General features: G+C 44.9%; 1 protein-coding gene across 5 annotated transcripts in view; it reads right to left on the bottom strand.

Moving 5' to 3' along the window:
• The window catches only part of LOC120986497 (A.superbus venom factor 1-like), a 694,107-nt gene that overhangs the window by 77,171 nt on the left and 596,124 nt on the right, over positions 1-20,812 (bottom strand). For all 5 annotated transcript variants that reach the window (XM_040415118.1, XM_040415120.1, XM_040415117.1 and 2 more), the window contains 4 exons: positions 16,967-17,117; positions 16,644-16,807; positions 16,006-16,164; positions 15,836-15,895 (listed from right to left, as the gene is read on the bottom strand). In XM_040415118.1, the coding sequence (XP_040271052.1) occupies positions 15,836-15,895; positions 16,006-16,164; positions 16,644-16,807; positions 16,967-17,117 (534 nt within the window). The remainder of the gene's footprint in view (positions 1-15,835; positions 15,896-16,005; positions 16,165-16,643; positions 16,808-16,966; positions 17,118-20,812) is intronic.

Raw genomic sequence — 20,812 nt, 5'->3', positions numbered from 1 at the left:
TACCCCTTCCGGGTCGGAATCCCGACTGTAAGTCGTCAAGAATGTGATTGGCCTCCAGATATCCCTGTCATTGTGCAACAACCTCCTTCTCACCTATCTTTGCAGCGAACCCTCCTCATCCTCTGTATCTGCACCCTCCCCACTCTCTTCTGTGTGCACCCCCAAATACACTACCACCACCACCATAGACCCTCCACTCGAGTCAGAGGAATTATTTTCCCATCCATTCCCAGACCTTACCAATGTGCAGCCATACTTGGCATCGGATGAGGATGATGACGTGTCAATGGACATCCCATGGGTGCCCACAAGAGAGGAAGAGGAGGGGAGTTCAGAGGGAGAGACACAGCAGCAGATAGGGAGGAGAAGGAGGAGAAGCAGGCAGAACTCGCAGTGCACAGGAGGCAAAAATCAGACTGCAAATGAGCGAGCCATCCACCATGCACCGTCACATCTTGCACTCCCAGGACACCGGCACATGGCTGCACAGTGTGGGCTTTTTTTAACGTGTCAGCTGCTGACAATAGTGTTGCCATCTGCAGCCTGTGCTGTCAACGCATAAGTCCAACACTCACCTAGGGACGACCGCCTTCAGAAGGCACCTTGCCTCCCATCACTTAGCCCAGTGAGAGCCGTCAGAACCCACAAAGTCACACTCCCGGCGCTCCGCGTCATGCCTCTTCTCCTCTCTCCTCCCATTTGTCCTCTACTCCACCTTCCACCGTGCCGTGGTTGTGTTCATCTGGTAGAAGGCCAGCTTCCCCATCCCAAATGTCAGAGCATAAAAAGTTAATGACGCCGGATAACCCTCTTTCCCAATGGCTGACCGCTGGCTTGTCAGAACTGCTAGTCCGCCAACTACTGCCATATAAACTGGTTGACTCGGAGACGCACTGCAATGGAAATTCCCCGTAAGGAAATATTTCTCACAGAAGGGCATTTAAGAGCTATATGGCCACTTTCAGCGGCAAGTGAATGTATCTCTGGCACACAGTGTCGGTGCCAAAATACATCTGACCACAGAAACGTGGTTTAGCAAGCACGGGCAGGGAAGGTACATAACTTTTACTTCCCACTGCGTGAACCTTCTGACGGCCGTCAAGCATGTAACCCATGGCATTCATGTTGATTTGGTGTTACCGTCTTACCGCCACGGATTGCATGCAGACCTGCCTCTTTTTCTCCTACTCCTACTCCATCCTCCATGTCCTCCTCGGCTAACTCCTACTTTTCCACTGCTACCGCCTCTTCCGCTTCACCCCCCCCCCCCCAAGCTCCTTAGAACCTATTCGACATGCCAGGTGAGACGCTGCTGGGCTGCAGCTGTTGTCCTGCACTCCTTTTAGCTCTGCTGTCTTAACCCGCTCAATTTTACAGTTGGTAAAGTGGTGTGCGACAACGGTGCCAATCTGCTAATCGCACTGAAACAGAGCAAAATGACACAAGTGCTGTGCATAGCACACATCCTGAAATTAGTCGTGTAGTGATTCGTTGCCAAATACCCCGGGGTCCAGGATGTCTTGTGGCAGGCCAGGAAAAACTCTGGCCATTTTAGAAGATCTTCCACGGCCATGGCTCGCCTTGCTGACGTTCAGCGGTGACACCACCTGCCCGTCAGATGTCTGATCTGTGACAGCCCGATGCGCTGGAACTCCACCTTGTATATGCTTGACAGGCTGCTCCAGCAGAAACATGCCATTAACGACTACCTGTACGAACTCTGCAGCAGGACAGGTTCTGGGGAGCTTGGTTTCTTTTCACCGCGCCAGTGGCTGCTCATGTGCGATGCATGCAGACTTCTGCAGCCATTTGATGAGATCACCAAACTGATCAGTCGCAGCCAGGGTGCCATCAGTGACATTGTACCTTACGCCTTCTTTCTGGAGCGTGCATTGCGTTGTTTCATTGATCAAGCCGTTGAGGAGCAGGAGCTGGAAGATGAGGAAGTCGCAATGCTGAATGAATTCCCAGAGGGGGATACTCCATCTGAGACAAGTCAGCAGGAGTCTGAAGAGGAGTCAGAGGAGAATGGTGGCTGGGGGGAGGAGGAGGAGCAAGAAGAGCAGGCTTTAAACTTTTCTGAGATCTCTGGTGTTGTCAATGGATGAGGGGAGGAGACCGAGAATGACATTTTCCTGGACGATAAGCAGGAGCAAGGGCGCTCCACAGCTTCCAATTTAGCGCAAATGGGGGCCTTCATGCTCAGGTGTTTAAAGAGGGGCCCCCGTATAAAAATCATAAAGGGCAAGGACCAGTACTGGGTGGCAACGTACTTAGACCGCCGGTACAAACACAAAATGGCAGACATGTTACCAGCATCACAGAGGGCTGTCAGAATGCAGCATTTCCAGGCCTTGCTGCGAGAGATGCTGCATTCTGCTGTTGCACCCATTGACAGCCGCTCTACAAATCCAGCCTCAGGGAACGCCTAGACCGACAGGTTTCCGACTACATCTGGTTAACGGCCGATGTGGACGCTCTAAGAAACGAGGCACCCCTGGACTACTGGGTGTGCAGGCTTGACCTGTGGCCAGAGCTGGCACAATTTACCATGGAACTCTTGGCTTTCCCCTCGTTGAGTGTCCTGTCCGAAAGGACATTCAGCGTAGTAGGGGGGATAGTGACCGATAAGTGCACTCGCCTAGCTCACGACAATGTGGACTACCTCACATTTCTAAAAATGAATGAGGCATGGATTTCGGAGGAATCCAACATCTGTGACGACCACGTGTAATTGAATTTCCTCTTGCCAGCCCACACATATCCCCACCATCCAGAACAAAGAATGGTCCTTGTCTTATGTATATACAGCGGAATAAAAGGCCTTTTATGTCAGGTGAATGCCTAATTTTTGGGGCCTTTACTCCAGTGGCCTACAGTTTGTTATCCAGTGAACGTCTAATATACCTCTAGCCACATAATCACTTGTTCTTGTCTGTCAGGTAAATGCCAAATTTTTGGGGCCTGTACTGGCCTACAGTAAAATTGTCATCCAGTGACCACCTAATGTATCTCCAGCCACATAATCACTTGTTCTTGTCTGTCAGGTGAATGCCTAATTTCTGGGGCCTGTACTCCACTGGCCTACAGTAAAATAGTTTTCCAGTGACTGCCTAATGTGCCTCCAGCCACATAAGCACTTGTTCTTTTCTATCAGGCGAATGCCTAATTTTTGGCGCCTGTACTGTCCTACAGTAAAATAGTTATCCAGTGGCCGTCTAATATATCTCCAACCACATAATCACTTGTTCTTTTCTGTCAGGTGAATGCCAAATTTTTGGGGCCTGTACTCCCTTGGCCAAAAATTTTTTTTCTCTAGGCTCCAGCAGGGCACATTTTTGAGAGTTTCCCTTTAAGACGCATAAAAATGGCTCCTGATTAAAATACATATTTTTTTATGGGAATTTTGTCATTGATCCACCTCTGGTATGTCACTATGTTGTGGGACTATTTGTGCACTTCTAGTAAGTATTTGGTGGCTGCAAATATGACCTGAAGGTTTTTCATTAAATCAATGGGGTCCGCTGCAAACGCGCTGTTCGCGAATATTTGATCTTGAACGCGCATTCGCGAATCGTCCCGGCCGATGTTTGTCCATCGCTACCTTTCATCACTATAATGCCATCAGTAATGATAGTATTGATTCTTTGATTACAATATACATGTTGGAGGAACGTGTGGTGATACCACCCTGTGTTGGTATTCTCATCTCCTTAACTTTTTGGGTTACTTGGATTATTTTATATGTTTTTTTTATAAATAATTGATTTTATGGGGAAACAGTTCTTTGGCTCAGTTGCTATTTATTTGTTTTGATGATTAATAGTAGTAGCTGGGCGATGCAAGTGGCTAATTTATTGATAGGACTATATGTGATGGAACTTCCATTCAGCATACAACATGTGCCCCTCCAGCATACCACATGTGCAGGGCACGTTGGTGTCATGCTGTTCTGCACCTAGTTTGCCTGGGCGAACGGAGAAACACAGGGGACGAACTGCTCTGCGTCTTTCCTCAAGAAATCGAATCCTGGCTTTCTCCTCGCCAACTGAAAATCAGAACCATGGTCATGGACAACGGGAGGAACATTGTGTCGGCGCTGCCCATCAAGGAGGGCTGAGCCATGCGTCCTGCATGGTGCACGTGTTTAATATGGCTGTAAAGAGGTTCCTGAAGTCTTCCACCCATCTGCAAAACATCCTGAAAATGACCAGGAAATTCTGCCTTCACTTAAGCCACTCTTACACTGCAATGCACACCCGTCTTGAGTTGCAAAGGCAGAATGGTGTTCCCCAACATTGGCTTACAGTATATGCAACATTTCCACCCGTTGGAACTCCACCCTCCACATGTTTGACCGACTATATGAGCAGAGGAAGGCCATAAACAATTTATTTTTCTTGATGATGCAGATAGACATAAGCACTCCCCTGTGTAACTTTGCCTGTGGCAGCTCATGCGTGACACCTGCCGTTTGCTCAGGCCACTTTATTTGTCAGTAGCCAGGACTATGTGATGAAAAACATCATTCCACTGCTTTATGTTCTGGAAAAGATGGTGCCAAATATGGCTGGCCAAGGGACAAGAGACATAGCACCTACATCTCATGGCCACATGAGCACCGTGGAGGAGGACAATCACGCACAAGCAATTTATACAGAAATAGGTGGTTTTTCTGCACAAGTGACAGGAGAGGAGGAGCAGGAGGAGGTAGAGGGTGATGAGAAAGACCTGACAGATGACCCAGACTCACTGTGGCAGTATGCAGTGGAGATGGAGGTAGGGAGTCCCTCTGAGTCCCTTGCGTAAATGGCCCGATGCATGCTAAGTTGCTTGCGTAGTGACAGCCAAATTATCATAATTAGGCAGACGGATTACAGTTCCAAAATGGGGGGTCTTTTTTCCACCCGCTGATGGGAGGATAAATTCAACTACTATCGAGACATCCTATGTAGTCAGGTCGTCATGAATAAACTTGGATCTAATTTTTGGGGAAATTTGACAAACCATCCGAATGGAATTTTTGAAAAATTCGCTCATCTCTAATTATTATTATAAATATCAATCTGTGATTCTAGGTTGCCTACAGTGCGAAGAGAGAGTCTGCGGTAGTCTGAAAACCATCTCTTATCTGATTGAAGGCTCAGGATGTTCCTTTACAATACCGGACACAGCAGATCTCTATCATCTCTATAACATAATGCGTGTGTATATATACAGTCAGGTCCATAAATATTGGGACATCGACACAATTCTAACATTTTTGGCTCTATATACCACCACAATGGATTTTAAATGAAACAAACTAGATGTGCTTTAACTTCAAACTGTCAGCTTTAATTTGAGGGTATTTACATCCAAATCAGGTGAACGGTGTAGGAATTACAACAGTTTGCATATGTGCCACCCACTTGCTAAGCGACCAAAAGTAATGGGAGATAATATTACTCATAATTCAAACTTTCACTTTTTAATACTTGGTTGCAAATCCTTTGCAGTCAATTACAGCCTGAAGTTTGGAATGCATAGACATCACAAGACGCTGGGTTTCTTCCCTGGTGATGCTCTGCCAGGCCTCTACTGCAACTGTCTTCAGTTCCTGCTTGTTCTTGGGGCATTTTCCCTTCAGTTTTGTCTTCAGCAAGTGAAATGCATGCTCAATCGGATTCAGGTCAGGTGATTGACTTGGCCATTGCATAACATTCCCCTTCTTTCCCTTAAAAAACTCTTTGGTTGCTTCTGCAGTATGCTTTGGGTCATTGTCCATCTGCACTGTGAAGCACCGTTCAATGAGTTCTGAAGCATTTGGCTAAATATGAGCAGATAATATTGCCCGAAACACTTCAGAATTCATCCTGCTGCTTTTGTCAGCAGTCACATCATCAATAAATACAAGAGAACCATTTCCATTGGCAGCCATACATGCCCACGCCATGACACTACCACCACCATGCTTCACTGATGAGGTGGTATGCTTAGGATCATGAGCAGTTCCTTTCCTTCTCCATACTCTTCTCTTCCCATCACTCTGGTACAAGTTGATCTTGGTCTCATCTGTCCATAGGATGTTGTTCCAGAATTGTGAAGGCTTTTTTAGATGTTGTTTGGCAAACTCTAATCTGGCCTTCCTGTTTTTGAGGCTCACCAATGGTTTACATCTTGTGGTGAACCTTCTGTATTCACTCAAGTCTTCTCTTGATTGTTGACTTTGACACACATACACCTATCTCCTGGAGAGTGTTCTTGATCTGGCCAACTGTTGTGAAGGGTGTTTTCTTCACCAGGGAAAGAATTCTTCGGTCATCCACCACAGTTGTTTTCCATGGTCTTCCGAGTCTTTTGGTGTTGCTGAGGTCACCGGTGCATTCCTTCTTGTTAAGAATGTTCCAAACAGTTGTTTTGGCCACGCCTAATGTTTTTGATATGTCTCTGATGGGTTTGTTTTGTTTTTTCAGCCTAATGATGGCTTGCTTCACTGATAGTGACATCTTGAGAGTTGACAGCAACAGATTCCAAATGCAAATAGCACACTTGAAATGAACTCTGGACCTTTTATCTGCTCATTGTAATTGGGATAATACGGGAATAATAAGGGAATAACACACACCTGGCCATGGAACAGCTGATAAGCCAATTGTCCCATTACTTTTGGTCCCTTAACAAGTGGGAGGCACATATGCAAACTGTTGTAATTCCTGCACCGTTCACCTGATTTGGATGTAAATACCATCAAAATAAAGCTGACAGTCTGCAGTTAAAGCACTTCTTGTTCGTTTTATTTCAAATCCAGTGGTGGTGTATAGAGCTAAAAATTTTAGAATTATGTCGATGTCACAATATTTATGGACCGGACTGTATATATTGTAAGGTATCACTCTCTCTCAGGGGGTCACAGTCACAGACTTTTTAGCAGACAACCAGATTTAATGTCCAAACTGGTGCTTTATTGTGGCACCAAAGCAGCCACACAAACATAAGCATCAAAATGAAACAAACACCTACCTGTCTGGGCTCTAACTAGTACACAATAGTTTCCCTGACTCATCTCTAAGCACAGGTTCTCAGGCTTCAAGCCTTAGCAGGTTTGCTAATCAGACATAAGTCCATATGGGAAGGGATCTGGCTTCACATAGCCTCGTGGCCTCTCAGCCACATATGGTCTAGCAGCCTCCAGGCTGTGACCACACCAGCACCCTTGGGAAAAGATGGTCCAGAAGTCCTCCCGACTCTGACCGTGCAACACTCTTTCTGTAGGCGTCGCTAAACCCCCCAAAGTTCAGGCTTTACAAAGCCTTGTGGCCCCTCAGCCCTCTTGGCTGAGGCCACATAGAGCCTCTGTTTCCAAGTTTTCTCTCTCCCAGACTGATACACAGAGGGTTGGTTTTATCCCTCCTTATTTACAGCAGGCCTCAGAGAATACCCATACTGGAAGAGCGTGGAATGACAGATCCCACTACCAAACCTATCCACCAGTCCAAATAAAATTCAACTCAGAACAAAATGTAAACAAAACTGCCTCAGCAAACTACACTTTGTTGAAACCCCTGCAGCTTTCTGGACTTTATTTATCTGACCCAGCTGAGGTATCTGGGTGGGATAGACACGCCTTCCAGAACTTATACTGTGCACATCACCACATATCCCCTACTTCTTCTTCAGACTGGAGGTCTGAGCATTTTTCAACATTGCACAGTGTCCTCCGGACTATGTAGCCAGCGTCATACGTTTCCCTTTATTCTGCCACAGCCAGGCCAGCAGAACTCAGTTTGTCACTAATACTGACTTTCTACTCAGTAGATAACGCCTAGGGGACTCCAGTGCCAATCCAATGGCCAGATACTCTCTTTCTACTCTTTTACGAGCGACAATGATGTGCTCTTGCCCGTTTTGATTCTCTACTTTCCTTTCTCTTTGACTCAGCAGTTGGGTCAGCTGCTGATTGCGCAGCTCTACGCTTTTGCGGTATTCTAGATTCAGATTGCTGTGCTCCACCTGTAAGTCAGACAACTGCTTCTTCATTTCCTCATTCTGATTCTTGAGGATCCTATGTTGTGAACTAAGAGCCCCATAGCAATTAATAGAATCTTGCTTCTCTTTGTTCAGGGCCTCCTGGGCCTTTAGTTTATAGACTTGTGCTCAGTCTTTTCTTTCTCTTCAGCAGTGGTTTCCTCAGATTTGGCGGCAGTTTCAGAGTCCTCTGCTTCTTCAGTGGCTTTTCACACTTGGCAGACTCTCCTTCAGCCTCTTCTTTGGGCTCTGCAGCATCTGAGGAGTTCTCCCACTCCAACTCATCAGCCTTAACATCAGTTTTTGTCTCTTTGGAGTCTCCATTCTCTTTGATAGCCTTCTCATCCTCCTCGGTTATGGCATTATATACAAAATTATAGGACCCATTTTAACCATGAATCCATTAATAAGTCATACAAAAGTTCAGAAAACTACTATTAGGGCTCTTTCACACTTGCGTTCTTTTCTTCCGGCATAGAGTTCCGTCGTTGGGGCTCTATGCCGGAAGAATCCTGATCAGGATTATCCCCATGCATTCTGAATGGAGAGAAATCCGTTCAGGATGCATCAGGATGCATCAGGATGCCTTCAGTTCCGGAACGGAACGTTTTTTGGCCGGAGAAAATACTGCAGCATGCTGCGCTTTTTGCTCCGGCCAAAAATCCTGAACACTTGCCGCAAGGCCGGATCCGGAATTAATGCCCATTGAAAGGCATTAATCCGGATCCGGCCTTAAGCTAAACGTAGTTTCGGCGCATTGCCGTATCCGACGTTTAGCTTTTTCTGAATGGTTACCATGGCTGCCAAGACGCTAAAGTCCTGTTTGCCATGGTAAAGTGTAGTGGGGAGCGGGGGAGCAGTATACTTACCGTCCGTGCGGCTCCCCGGGCGCTCCAGAGTGACGTCAGTGCGCCCCACGCGCATGGGTGACGTGATCGCATGGACACGTCATCCATCCGCATGGGGCGCTCTGACGTCATTCTGGAGCGCCCCGGGAGCCGCACGGACTGTAAGTATACTGCTCCCCCGCTCCCCACTACTGCTATGGCAGCCAGGACTTTAATAGCGTCCTGGGTGCCATAGTAACACTGAACGCATTTTGAAGACGGATCCGTCTTCAAATGCTTTCAGTTCACTTGCGTTTGTCCGGATCCGGCGTGTAATTCCGGCAAATGGAGTACACGCCGGATCCGGACAACGCAAGTGTGAAAGAGCCCTTACATCAAATTGGTTGTCTTTAAAGGGATTTTTTAGATGTGGGCAGTGTCACAATTGTAAAATGAAAAATTTTCCGAAAAAAACTGACAGTTTACTCGACACAGGGTTCTTTTCAATTAGATATTAGAGATAGTCTTACCTGTAATTCTGTGGACGTCATATATCTATTAGAATGTCCCTACCGTAAACAATATGTGGGCAGAACAAAACGGCCCTTCAAGAGGAGAATAGCTGAGCACATTGTCAACATTAAAAAAGGGTATGAGTTACATTCAGTCTCCAAACATTATAAGGACTTCCACAATAGTGATCCTTCCACACTTAAATATGTAGCATTTGAAAGAGTGAAAAAACCTTGGAGGGGAGGTAATCACATATGTCAAGAGTGGAGTCAAGGAGAATGTTCAAATTTAACACCCTAGCCCCTAGGGGCCTCATTGCGGAAATGGAGCTGTTTGGTTTTTGTGAGGGGCGGGACGGGGGCTGGCCTGGGAGGGGGGAATAGGGTGTTTACCTTTCGTACGCCTCGTCCCCCCTCCTTGACGGGCTCTCGCCCCTGAGTCTTCATATATCAGTTATCTGAGATATCTTTGTTATGTGCCATATTAAAATTAAATGATTTCAGTATAGAAGAATTTTGTTTGGGACTATTTTTGAGATCATTTGATATTATTTCAATCTTCTGTGTGGTGTAAAGATATACATGCGTTTGCCACTGAGTATATTGTTATTATTCCTTAGATCTGTAACTCTTTTGGACTATATATTGAGTATGACTACATTTGGAGGGTTCTATATACTAGATACGGGTGTTTTGACATCATTTTTACATCATTGCAATATATTAATGGAAAACGCACATAGATCGCATGAAAAACGCATGTGCGTTTTTCTTACAAATTATTTGGTTTACCTTGTAAAGTGAGTCAGATACTAAGCATGTGTTGGAATTGAGATATGAAGTTACATGACCATAGAATGCCTTGTGAATTATGATAACAGACATTTCTTTGTGACATAACCTGACATATGGATGTGTGGATAGACAATCCATAAATCCAGTCTGTCTCTTATACTAGACCTATGGAATTACTAAGACACCTCCTCTAAATTGAATATACATCCTATAAAAAGGGGAGATTTGATTTAATCGCTGTTAAACCACTGAAGAAGGAACATTTAAGTTCCGAAATGCATTTGGCGTGCAGCGATGTTATAAGAAGACCAACTGTAGATATATATATCTATATGTGCTGTCTCCATCCTGTACATGAACATAAATCCCTGACTAACCCCGAGTTCGCAACGAGTAATATCACAACGTTCTGAATATAGGAACAATAGCGCTGGAGTAAAGAAACCAAGTGAGACGCCACGTGGGACGCCGGGAACACGTGGGACGCCGCGTGTGAAAACCGACACACACACAGACAGCGAGCGGACCTGAACACACCAACGCGGACTGAGACGGGGTGCAGAGACAGGTGCAGAGACGGGTGCAGGACTGGTAATGTACGGCACTATAGCCACATTATATAAGATATACACTCACCTAAAGAATTATTAGGAACACCATACTAATACGGTGTTGGACGCCCTTTTGCCTTCAGAACTGCCTTAATTCTACGTGGCATTGATTCAACAAGGTGCTGATAGCATTCTTTAGAAATGTTGGCCCATATTGATAGGATAGCATCTTGCAGTTGATGGAGATTTGAGGGATGCACATCCAGGGCACGAAGCTCCCGTTCCACCACATCCCAAAGATGCTCTATTGGGTTGAGATCTGGTGACTGTGGGGGCCATTTTAGTACAGTGAACTCATTGTCATGTTCAAGAAACCAATTTGAAATGATTCGAGCTTTGAGACATGGTGCATTATCCTGCTGGAAGTAGCCATCAGAGGATGGATACATGTTCTCATTCTGTTTACGCCAAATTCGGACTCTACCATTTGAATGTCTCAACAGAAATCGAGACTCATCAGACCAGGCAACATTTTTCCAGTCTTCAACAGTCCAATTTTGGTGAGCTCGTGCAAATTGTAGCCTCTTTTTCCTATATGTAGTGGAGATGAGTGGTACCCGGTGGGGTCTTCTGCTGTTGTAGCCCATCCGCCTCAAGGTTGTGCGTGTTGTGGCTTCACAAATGCTTTGCTGCATACCTTGGTTGTAACGAGTGGTTATTTCAGTCAACGTTGCTCTTCTATCAGCTTGAATCAGTCGGCCCATTCTCCTCTGACCTCTAGCATCCACAAGGCATTTTTGCCCACAGGACTGCCGCATACTGGATGTTTTTCACTTTTCACACCATTCTTTGTTAACCCTAGAAATGGTTGTGCGTGAAAATCCCAGTAACTGAGCAGATTGTGAAATACTCAGACCGGCCCATCTGGCACCAACAACCATGCCGCGCTCAAAATTGCTTAAATCACCTTTCTTTCCCATTCTGACATTCAGTTTGGAGTTCAGGAGATTGTCTTGACCAGGACTACACCCCTAAATGCATTGAAGAAACTGCCATGTGATTGGTTGACTAGATAATTGCATTAATGAGAAATAGAACAGGTGTTCCTAATAATTCTTTAGGTGAGTGTATGTCGCTAACAAATTCTCCATGGAGTATAACAAGTGAATTTTAATACTCTACTAATCAAAAGAGATCTTTGAGAAACATATATTTGGTGTCAACATTACAGTATTAATATATACTTATCATCATTAACATGAACTTACCAACTTTATTGCTGATCGCGTTGGAATAGGATATACCTCAATTTTTTGGTATGAATTGACAATACTCAATTCCATTTGAGGAATCGACATCCAAATATTATATTGGAGTGTATATATACTCAAGTTTCATTTACGCTTTAATCTATGGTCTACATATACAGATCTGTAAATCCAGCAAAGAGATCCATGACTTGAAGGCTGATAAATACAGTGGATTATATTTCTATAAACACCGAGGCATTTGGATATATACCCCGGACTTCATTAGAGCAATATAATTGCCCCAGCATTTTATACTATTTATTGCTTTTGTATTGCTTATGTATTTTTGTTCTGTTTGCTGATCTGCTTTGTTTTATGTTTCAAATACATTTTATGGGATATTTTATATTGTCCATGTGACACCAAATGTTTTGTGTGTCCTCCAATTAGCATACAAATCTCTTTCTATTCCTCAGCAACATAGGGTTTGTTGCGGAATAAGCACAATCTCTTTATCTACCCAACTGGTGGAGCCACTATCTATTTTTCTCTACAACATTACATCATGCATGAGGGTATTTGCAACTCCAAGTTCATAAGTCCCAGTTCCCACTGGAGTTTCACACTCAGTGAGGGCCACAGGATAGCTTTTGCTATCCCCATGAAAATCCAGCACAAGTAGCATTTTGTCCAACACATAGTCCTCAGCTACCAAGCTGGCATGTACCAGGCTCATCTGGCTCCCTGCGTCCAACAACGCTTGGACTGGACTGCTATTCACAACAATGTCACACATTTTTGTCGCAGTCTCTAGTCCCGATGTCTTAACACCTACCGACTCGACAGATAGCGATTGCCTCTGTCTCACACCACAGTTCACGGCTTCTGAGGTTCCAGGGCACTGGTCAGCAACATGCCCAACCTCCAGAGCCTTGCTCACTATCACTTTGTCTGCTAAACAATCATAACAGGAACGTACTTACCCATTGACGTCACAGGCTTGGCACTCCTGGGAGATGAGGGTGCTCCAGGAACATCTTTCCAGAGGTCATCAACCTTTTTTTGGATCTTAGGAACCTCCGGCCTTTGTTTCTTGGCACAACGATCACATGCAGACTCCTCAATGCAGTGGTTGCCATGGGAAACACCTTGGCCTTAAATCCCATCTTTTCCAGGACGATGAGTCTCACACTCCACTGAAGACTTTTCCTCGGATTTTCCAGCCGCACAATTTGAAGCATTTTATGCCCGTTGGTTGCCCTTAGCAATGGCACACATCACCTTTTCCTCTGGAACTCCAGGCACATCACCGACACCTTGGACCTTTACAAAGTGTCCCTTCAGCATTGAAGAATTTCTCTTCAGGGCCAGCTGCAGTTGCGCCTCCAAAGCCTCTCGCTCTGCATCAAACCACACCAATTCACTTTGGGTGTAACCAATCAGCATGGCCATGTCTTTCTGCTGCTTTATCCGCCACAACCGCCTGACATATTCCTCTATGAGACCCATGGTAACAGACAGTCCTGTTGCAACAAAGTCTCTGCAACTGGGCTTCTGGCCCTTTAAATCTCAGAAAGTTTTTTTCTTGCAACACAGCAAAAAAAAAATTCTCCACAGGTGAGTCTCTTTTACTTTGGCTTCCGACCCTTTCAATCACCACAGCAAACAGTGTCCAGATTTGCAACCGCAACAGAGGACAAAGAGGCTTCAGGCCATTTAACTCCAAGCAGCACCTGCTCTTTCTGTCTTGTCGTTGGCACTGGCAACACTTTGCCTTTTCACTTTCCATTGCCCATAGCATCAATATTGTGTTCTCTTAGCATGGACACTACCCGCATCCTCCACCAATTGTAAGGGATCGCTCTCTCTCAGGGGGTCGCAGTCACAGGCTTTTTTGCAGACCATCGGATTTTATGTCCAAACTGGTGCTTTATTGTGGCACCCACACAAACATAAGCATCAAAATGAAACAAACACCTGCCTGTCTGGGCTCTAACTAATACACAATAGTTTCCATGACTCATCTCTAAGCACAGGATCTCAGGCTCCAAGCCTTAGCAGGTCTGCTCATCAAACACAAGTCCATATGGGAATGGATCCGGCTTCACATAGCCTCGTGGCCCCTCAGCCACATACGGTCCAGCAGCCTCCAGGCTGTGACCACACCAGCACCCTTGGGGGGAGATGGTCCAGAAGTCCTTCCGACTCTGACTGTGCGACCCTCTTTCTGTAGGCGTCGCTGAGCCCCCCAAAGTTCAGGCTTGACAAAGCTGAGACCACACAGAGCCTCTGTAGGCCTCTGTTTCCAAGTTTTCTCTCAGACTGACACACAGAGCGTTGGTTTTATCCATCCTTGATTACAGAAGGCCTCATCTGCAATGACCTCAGGTAAAAGACAATACCTGTACTGGAAGGGTGTGGACTGGCAGATCCCACTACCAAACTTATCCATCAGTCCAAATAAAATCCAGCCTACAACAAAATGTAAACAAAAATGCCTCAGCAAACTACACTTTGCTGAAACCCCTGCAGCTTTCTGGACTTTATTTATCTGACCCAGCTGAGGTATCTGGGTGTGATATACACACCTTCCAGCACTTATACTGTACACATCACCACAATATATATATTGCCGAAACGTTGCGTCACCAATGGCTGAATAAACCACTATTTTCCACATTATCCCGGAGTGCTGCACTATTTTTTGGACTGGATTTTTTGGGTAAACTTGCCCTTTTGAGCCTGCACCCGCAGTATTGTTTATAGGTTGGTGCTGCCTTACTTTTCTTATTGTATGTATATATATATATATATATATATATATATATATATATATATATATTGGGTAATCCCTCTGGTAGGCAGGATGAGCGGTCTCAGAACAGAGGCACCAAAAACAGATCTATATAGCAGATGAAAAGGTTTCTATTAGTTGAGGTCGATAGTTGTGGTGAAGTCTTCTGTATTGCTAATCAGGATGTCTAGAGAAGTGTTTACAGTCACTTACATTTTTAAGGCATCCAGAGGGCAGATGGACTCTCCCATTCAAATACAAATACTACAGTAGATTGGATAATAACTGGTTTGAAAGTCTCCAGTCACAATGTGCAAATGACAGGACAATGAAGTTGTCATTACACGCAAGTTGTGGGAAAATGCGACACATTTATTATCCTGGCGCATATTGGGAGGGAACACACACAGAGATCAAAACCAGCATTTGAAGCAGGAAATATTTGCTGATGAGAGGGGGGAGTGAGTTCCAAGATCCAAAAATTGGTATTAAACATGGGCAGAATTTGGCACAGGCACAGGTCCTGGGAGTCTTCCTTGGAAGGAGGTGGCCTGTGAACAGTGTTGCCAAAAGGAACCTGATTCTGGTAGCTATATGAATGATTCTGCATTACTGAATGGTTATTATGCGTTGTTATTAGGTTGTGTAATATTGTTTGTTGACTGGTTTTGTTTTTGTGATTTATTTCCAGGATTCTTTAGGCCAGGAATCTGTGAAATAGTGTTGTGTTTTGTTATTGATTTAATGGTGTTTCTGTCCCACATATATAGGCTGTGTTATGGTTTGTTAAATATCAGTTTTATTGCTTAAAGTGGTTTTCTTCTATGTTATGGTAATTGGTTTATTTGTGACTTATCAATATTAATGCTGCACGATTGACTCCGTATATACTATATTTTCTCATTTTTTTCAATATACACTTTCGTTGGTGTGCTTTCTTTGCTGACCACCCCCTATAATTTACGTAGGAATATTTTTGTTGCTCAATATTATTATCTTATTTAATATTAATATTGTCGATAATCATATTTCTTGCATATAGAGATCGTCTAAAAAGGCAAACCCCTTCAAACACTGGCAATATTTATTCTTCCCTTACCGTCAAAGTGGCTTGACCTTTCCCTTTAGCAGTGACTATAACGTCTCCAAGTTCATTTATCTACAAAGAAATAGATTAAGTCAAGACAGTCCCAAGAAATTGTATTTCCATTCAACACCACTGACTCTCTCTTCTTTTACTACTGACCCATCACATCCTTAGGTTCTTACCTGTTTTGATCGGGCCACCAAGGCGTTTTCCAAACGGAGACGATAATTTGTAGGCTTGAATATCTTAGGGAGTTTGAGGGAGACATCCATGTCCAAGTCTTTGAAAGCTGGTACATCCATCTGGTACTGAGAAAGGGCTTCAAACTGCATCATAGTGGACTAGAACCCAAGAGTTAGAGAAGAATTATGATATTGACAGAGCACCACCCATAACCCCAGCATATAAAACAATGATACACTAATTAAAAAGATGTTTCTGTTCATAAACTGTGAGATGATACTGAAAAAAACAGGAGTTATCTAAAAATATGTTTTTTTGCACAATCATAACAAAAAAGTTTTCAATGCAATAAAAAGTAAATGTCTGTGAGACTCTCCACAATGTTCCACTGTTCGATCTTGTCAACATTGACCAACTAACTTGTTCTTTTAACTCATTTTAATTCATTTCTGTCATGTTTCATCCTTTGTTTATTTTCATTTTACTTCTTCCTTTCTTCCTCAATTGTAAAGTGCTGCAGAATATGTTGGTGCTATACACATACAGATTGGTATTGTGTCAACATATTCTCTATTCTGTAGATTTACAATAACTCCAGGAAATAATTTGCTCTAGAAGACCTAAGGTCATGACTTACTTGTGTGGATCCCAGGATTTCCCCATAGTATCTCTGCTCAGTTAGCCATTTCACCAGTAGTCCAGCCTTCTCAAACTCCTTCAACTTTAAAAGGGTGAGAAGTGCATAGGAGGTAGCCTCAAGGGTTAAGAAGCGGGAGCCTGGTTCTTCCCAGTGGGTGCTACCTGAGTGAAAATGTAGATACAATAAAATGAATAAACACAACAACCTACAGTATGGCTCACCTTAATGTATCTTCTATCAATAAAATTACATCTAAAGAAATTCTAATAGAAAGCATTAATCTAACATAAAAAGAAAATTGATCATTTCTAGTCCTCTACCTGTAGATGCAGCCATTAGTATCCTGGAGTCCTCAAGTTTGCCAGCTTTAGCCAGTGCATAGGAAGTGATGGCGATGGAGTAGGGTTTCTTCAGGGAGTGATAATGATCATTTAAATATTGTACAGCCTTTTCAATGTTTCTAGGTAGAAACTGTATAGGAAATAACCATGATAATAAATTGTTAAATATATATGTACAATATCTGTAGATGGTATACAGTACTTGAAAAATATTTGTTCAATATGTTCCACCATTTGTGTTTTGAGCTCTATGTTGCTCATAGGTGAGTTGTTACTGAACAGCACACCATGAGGTTAGTCATGGTACTGCAAGTGAAAGATAGTAAATGCTATAATGGCTTAAAAGGTTATCAAGATGAATGAGCTACAGAAAGTGATAACGTTTTAAAGTGTTAGAAGACACATTGAGGCATGCCACACCTATAGTTAGGGGTTTGATTGACTTTTTTAAAAAGCTTCCCTACATGTAATAAAATAATAGAAAATCCAGTACTATTCACTTAAACCCCCACTGTTTTCAGCACCACTGGTGATGGAGTCGTATACCTTGCTTTACCTCTCTACCTAATCACTGGCCCCAGTGGTGATGTGCATTAAACATTACTGCAGGCAAATAAAAACATCACAACAGTTAGAGCTAGAGTATAGGATTTTTTTTAAAACACATTATTTTTTTTTTAAAGGGGAATCTTTATTAAGGGAAGCATTACCTGTAGAGTTGAGCGAACACCTGGATGTTCGGGTTCGAGAAGCTCGGCCGAACTTCCCGTAAATGTTCGGGTTCGGGATCCGAACCCGACCCGAACTTCGTCCCGAACCCGAACCCCATTGAAGTCAATGGGAACCCGAACTTTTCGGCACTAAAAAGGCTGTAAAACAGCCCAGGAAAGGGCTAGAGGGCTGCAAAAGGCAGCAAAATGTAGTTAAATCCCCTGCAAACAAATGTAAATAGGGAAATGAATAAAAATAAAAATAAAATAAATAAAAATTAACCAATATCAATTGGAGAGAGGTCCCATAGCAGAGAATCTGGCTTCATGTCAGCAGAGAATCAGTCTTCATGTCATAGCAGAGAATCATGCTTCACGTCACCCACCACTGGAACAGTCCATTGTCACATATTTAGGCCCAGGCACCCAGGCAGAGGAGAGAGGTCCCATAGCAGAGAATCTGTCTTCATGTCAGCAGAGAATCAGTCTTCATGTCATAGAAGAGAATCATGCTTCACGTCACCCAACATTGGAACAGTCCATTGTCATATAATTATGCCCCGGCACCCAGACAGAGGAGAGAGGTCCCATAGCAGAGAATCTGGCTTCATGTCAGCACAGAATCAGTCTTCATGTCATAGCAGAGAATCAGGCTTCACGTCACCCACCACTGGAACAGTCCATTCTCAGATATTTAGGCCCCGGCACCCAGGCAGAGGAGAGAGGTCCCATAGCAGAGAATCTGGCTTCATGTCAGCAGAGAATCAGTCTTCATGTCATAGCAGAGAATCAGGCTTCACGTCACCCACCACTGGAACAGTCCATTGTCATATAATTTAGGCCCCGGCACCCAGACAGAGGAGAGAGGTCCCATAACATAGAATCTGGCTTCATGTCATAGCAGAGAATCATGCTTCACGTCACCCACCACTGGAACAGTCCATTGTCAGATATTTAGGCCCAGGCACCCAGGCAGAGGAGAGAGGTCCCATAGCAGAGAATCTGGCTTCATGTCAGCAGAGAATCAGTCTTCATGTCATAGCAGAGAATCAGGCTTCACGTCACCCACCACTGGAACAGTCCATTCTCAGATATTTAGGCCCCGACACCCAGGCAGAGGAGAGAGGTCCCATAACAGAGATTCAGGCTTCATGTCAGCAGAGAATCAGTCTTCATGTCATAGCAGAGAATCAGGCTTCACGTCACCCACCACTGGAACAGTCCATTCTCAGATATTTAGGCTCCGGCACCCAGGCAGAGGAGAGAGGTCCCATAGCAGAGAATCTGGCTTCATGTCATAGCAGAGAATCAGGCTTCACGTCACCCACCACTGGAACAGTCCATTGTCATATAATTTAGGCCCCGGCACCCAGACAGAGGAGAGAGGTCCCATAACATAGAATCTGGCTTCATGTCATAGCAGAGAATCATGCTTCACGTCACCCACCACTGGAACAGTCCATTGTCAGATATTTAGGCCCAGGCACCCAGGCAGAGGAGAGAGGTCCCATAGCAGAGAATCTGGCTTCTGAAGATGTCAGCAGAGAATCAGTCTTCATGTCATAGCAAAGAATCATGCTTCACGTCACCCACCACTGGAACAGTCAATTGTCAGATATTTAGGCCCAGGCACCCAGGCAGAGGAGAGAGGTCCCATAGCAGAGAATCTGGCTTCATATTAGCAGAGAATCAGTCTTCATGTCATAGCAGAGAATCATGCTTCACGGCACCCAACATTGGAACAGTCCATTGTCATATAATTTAGGCCTCGGCACCCAGACAGAGGAGAGAGGTCCCATAACAGAGATTCAGGCCTCATGTCAGCGACTCAGCAGAGAATCAGTCTTCATGTCATAGCAGAGAATCAGGCTTCATGTCACCCACCACCGGAACAGGCCACTGTCAGATATTTTTAGGCCCCGACACCCAGACAGTGGAGAGGTTCATTCAACTTTGGGTTGCCCCGCAATATAATGGTAAAATGAAAATAAAAATAGGATTGAATGAGGAAGTGCCCTGGAGTACAATAATATATGGTTAAGGGGAGGTAGTTAATGTCTAATTCGCACAAGGGATGGACAGGTCCTGTGGGATCCATGCCTGGTTCATTTTTATGAACGTCAGATTGTCCACATTGGCTGTAGACAGGCGGCTGCGTTTGTCTGTAATGACGCCCCCTGCCGTGCTGAATACACGTTCAGACAAAACACTGGCCGCCGGGCAGGCCAGCACCTCCAAGGCATAAAAGGCTAGCTCTGGCCACATGGACAATTTGGAGACCCAGAAGTTGAATGGGGCTGAACCATCAGTCAGTACGTGGAGGGGTGTGCACACGTACTGTTCCACCATGTTAGTAAAATGTTGCCTCCTGCTAACACGTTCCGTATCAGGTGGTGGTGCACTTAGCTGTGGCGTGGTGACAAAACTTTTCCACATCTCTGCCATGCTAACCCTGCCCTCAGAGGAGCTGGCCGTAACACAGCTGTGTTGGCGACCTCTTGCTCCTCCTCTGCCTTCGCCTTGGGCTTCCACTTGTTCCCCTGTGACATTTGGGAATGCTCTCAGTAGCGCGTCTACCAACGTGCGCTTGTACTCACGAATCTTCCTATCACGCTCCAGTGCAGGAAGTAAGGTGGGCACATTGTCTTTGTACCGGGGATCCAGCAGGGTGGCAACCCAGTAGTCCGCACACGTTAAAATGTGGGCAACTCTGCTGTCGTTGCGCAGGCACTGCAGCATGTAGTCGCTCATGTGTGCCAGGCTGCCCAGAGGTAAGGACAAGCTGTCCTCTGTGGGAGGCGTATCGTCATCGTCCTGCGTCTCCCCCCAGCCACGCACCAGTGATGGGCCCCAGCTGCGTTGGGTGCCACCCCGCTGTGAACATGCTTCATCCTCATCCTCCTCCACCTCCTCCTCATCCTCGTTCACCTTGTCCTTTAGTAGTGGGCCCTGTCTGGCCACATTTGTACCTGGCCTCTGGTGTTGCAAAAAACCTCCCTCTGAGTCACTTCGAAGAGACTGGCCTGAAAGTGCTAAAAATGACCCCTCTTCCTCCTCCTCCTCCTCCTCCTGGGCCACCTCCTCTTCCATCATCGCCCTAAGTGTTTTCTCAAGG

Source organism: Bufo bufo, chromosome 1, assembly GCF_905171765.1.
Source record: "Bufo bufo chromosome 1, aBufBuf1.1, whole genome shotgun sequence".
NCBI classification, from domain to species: domain Eukaryota; kingdom Metazoa; phylum Chordata; class Amphibia; order Anura; family Bufonidae; genus Bufo; species Bufo bufo.
This window is presented reverse-complemented; position numbering and strand designations above follow the sequence as displayed.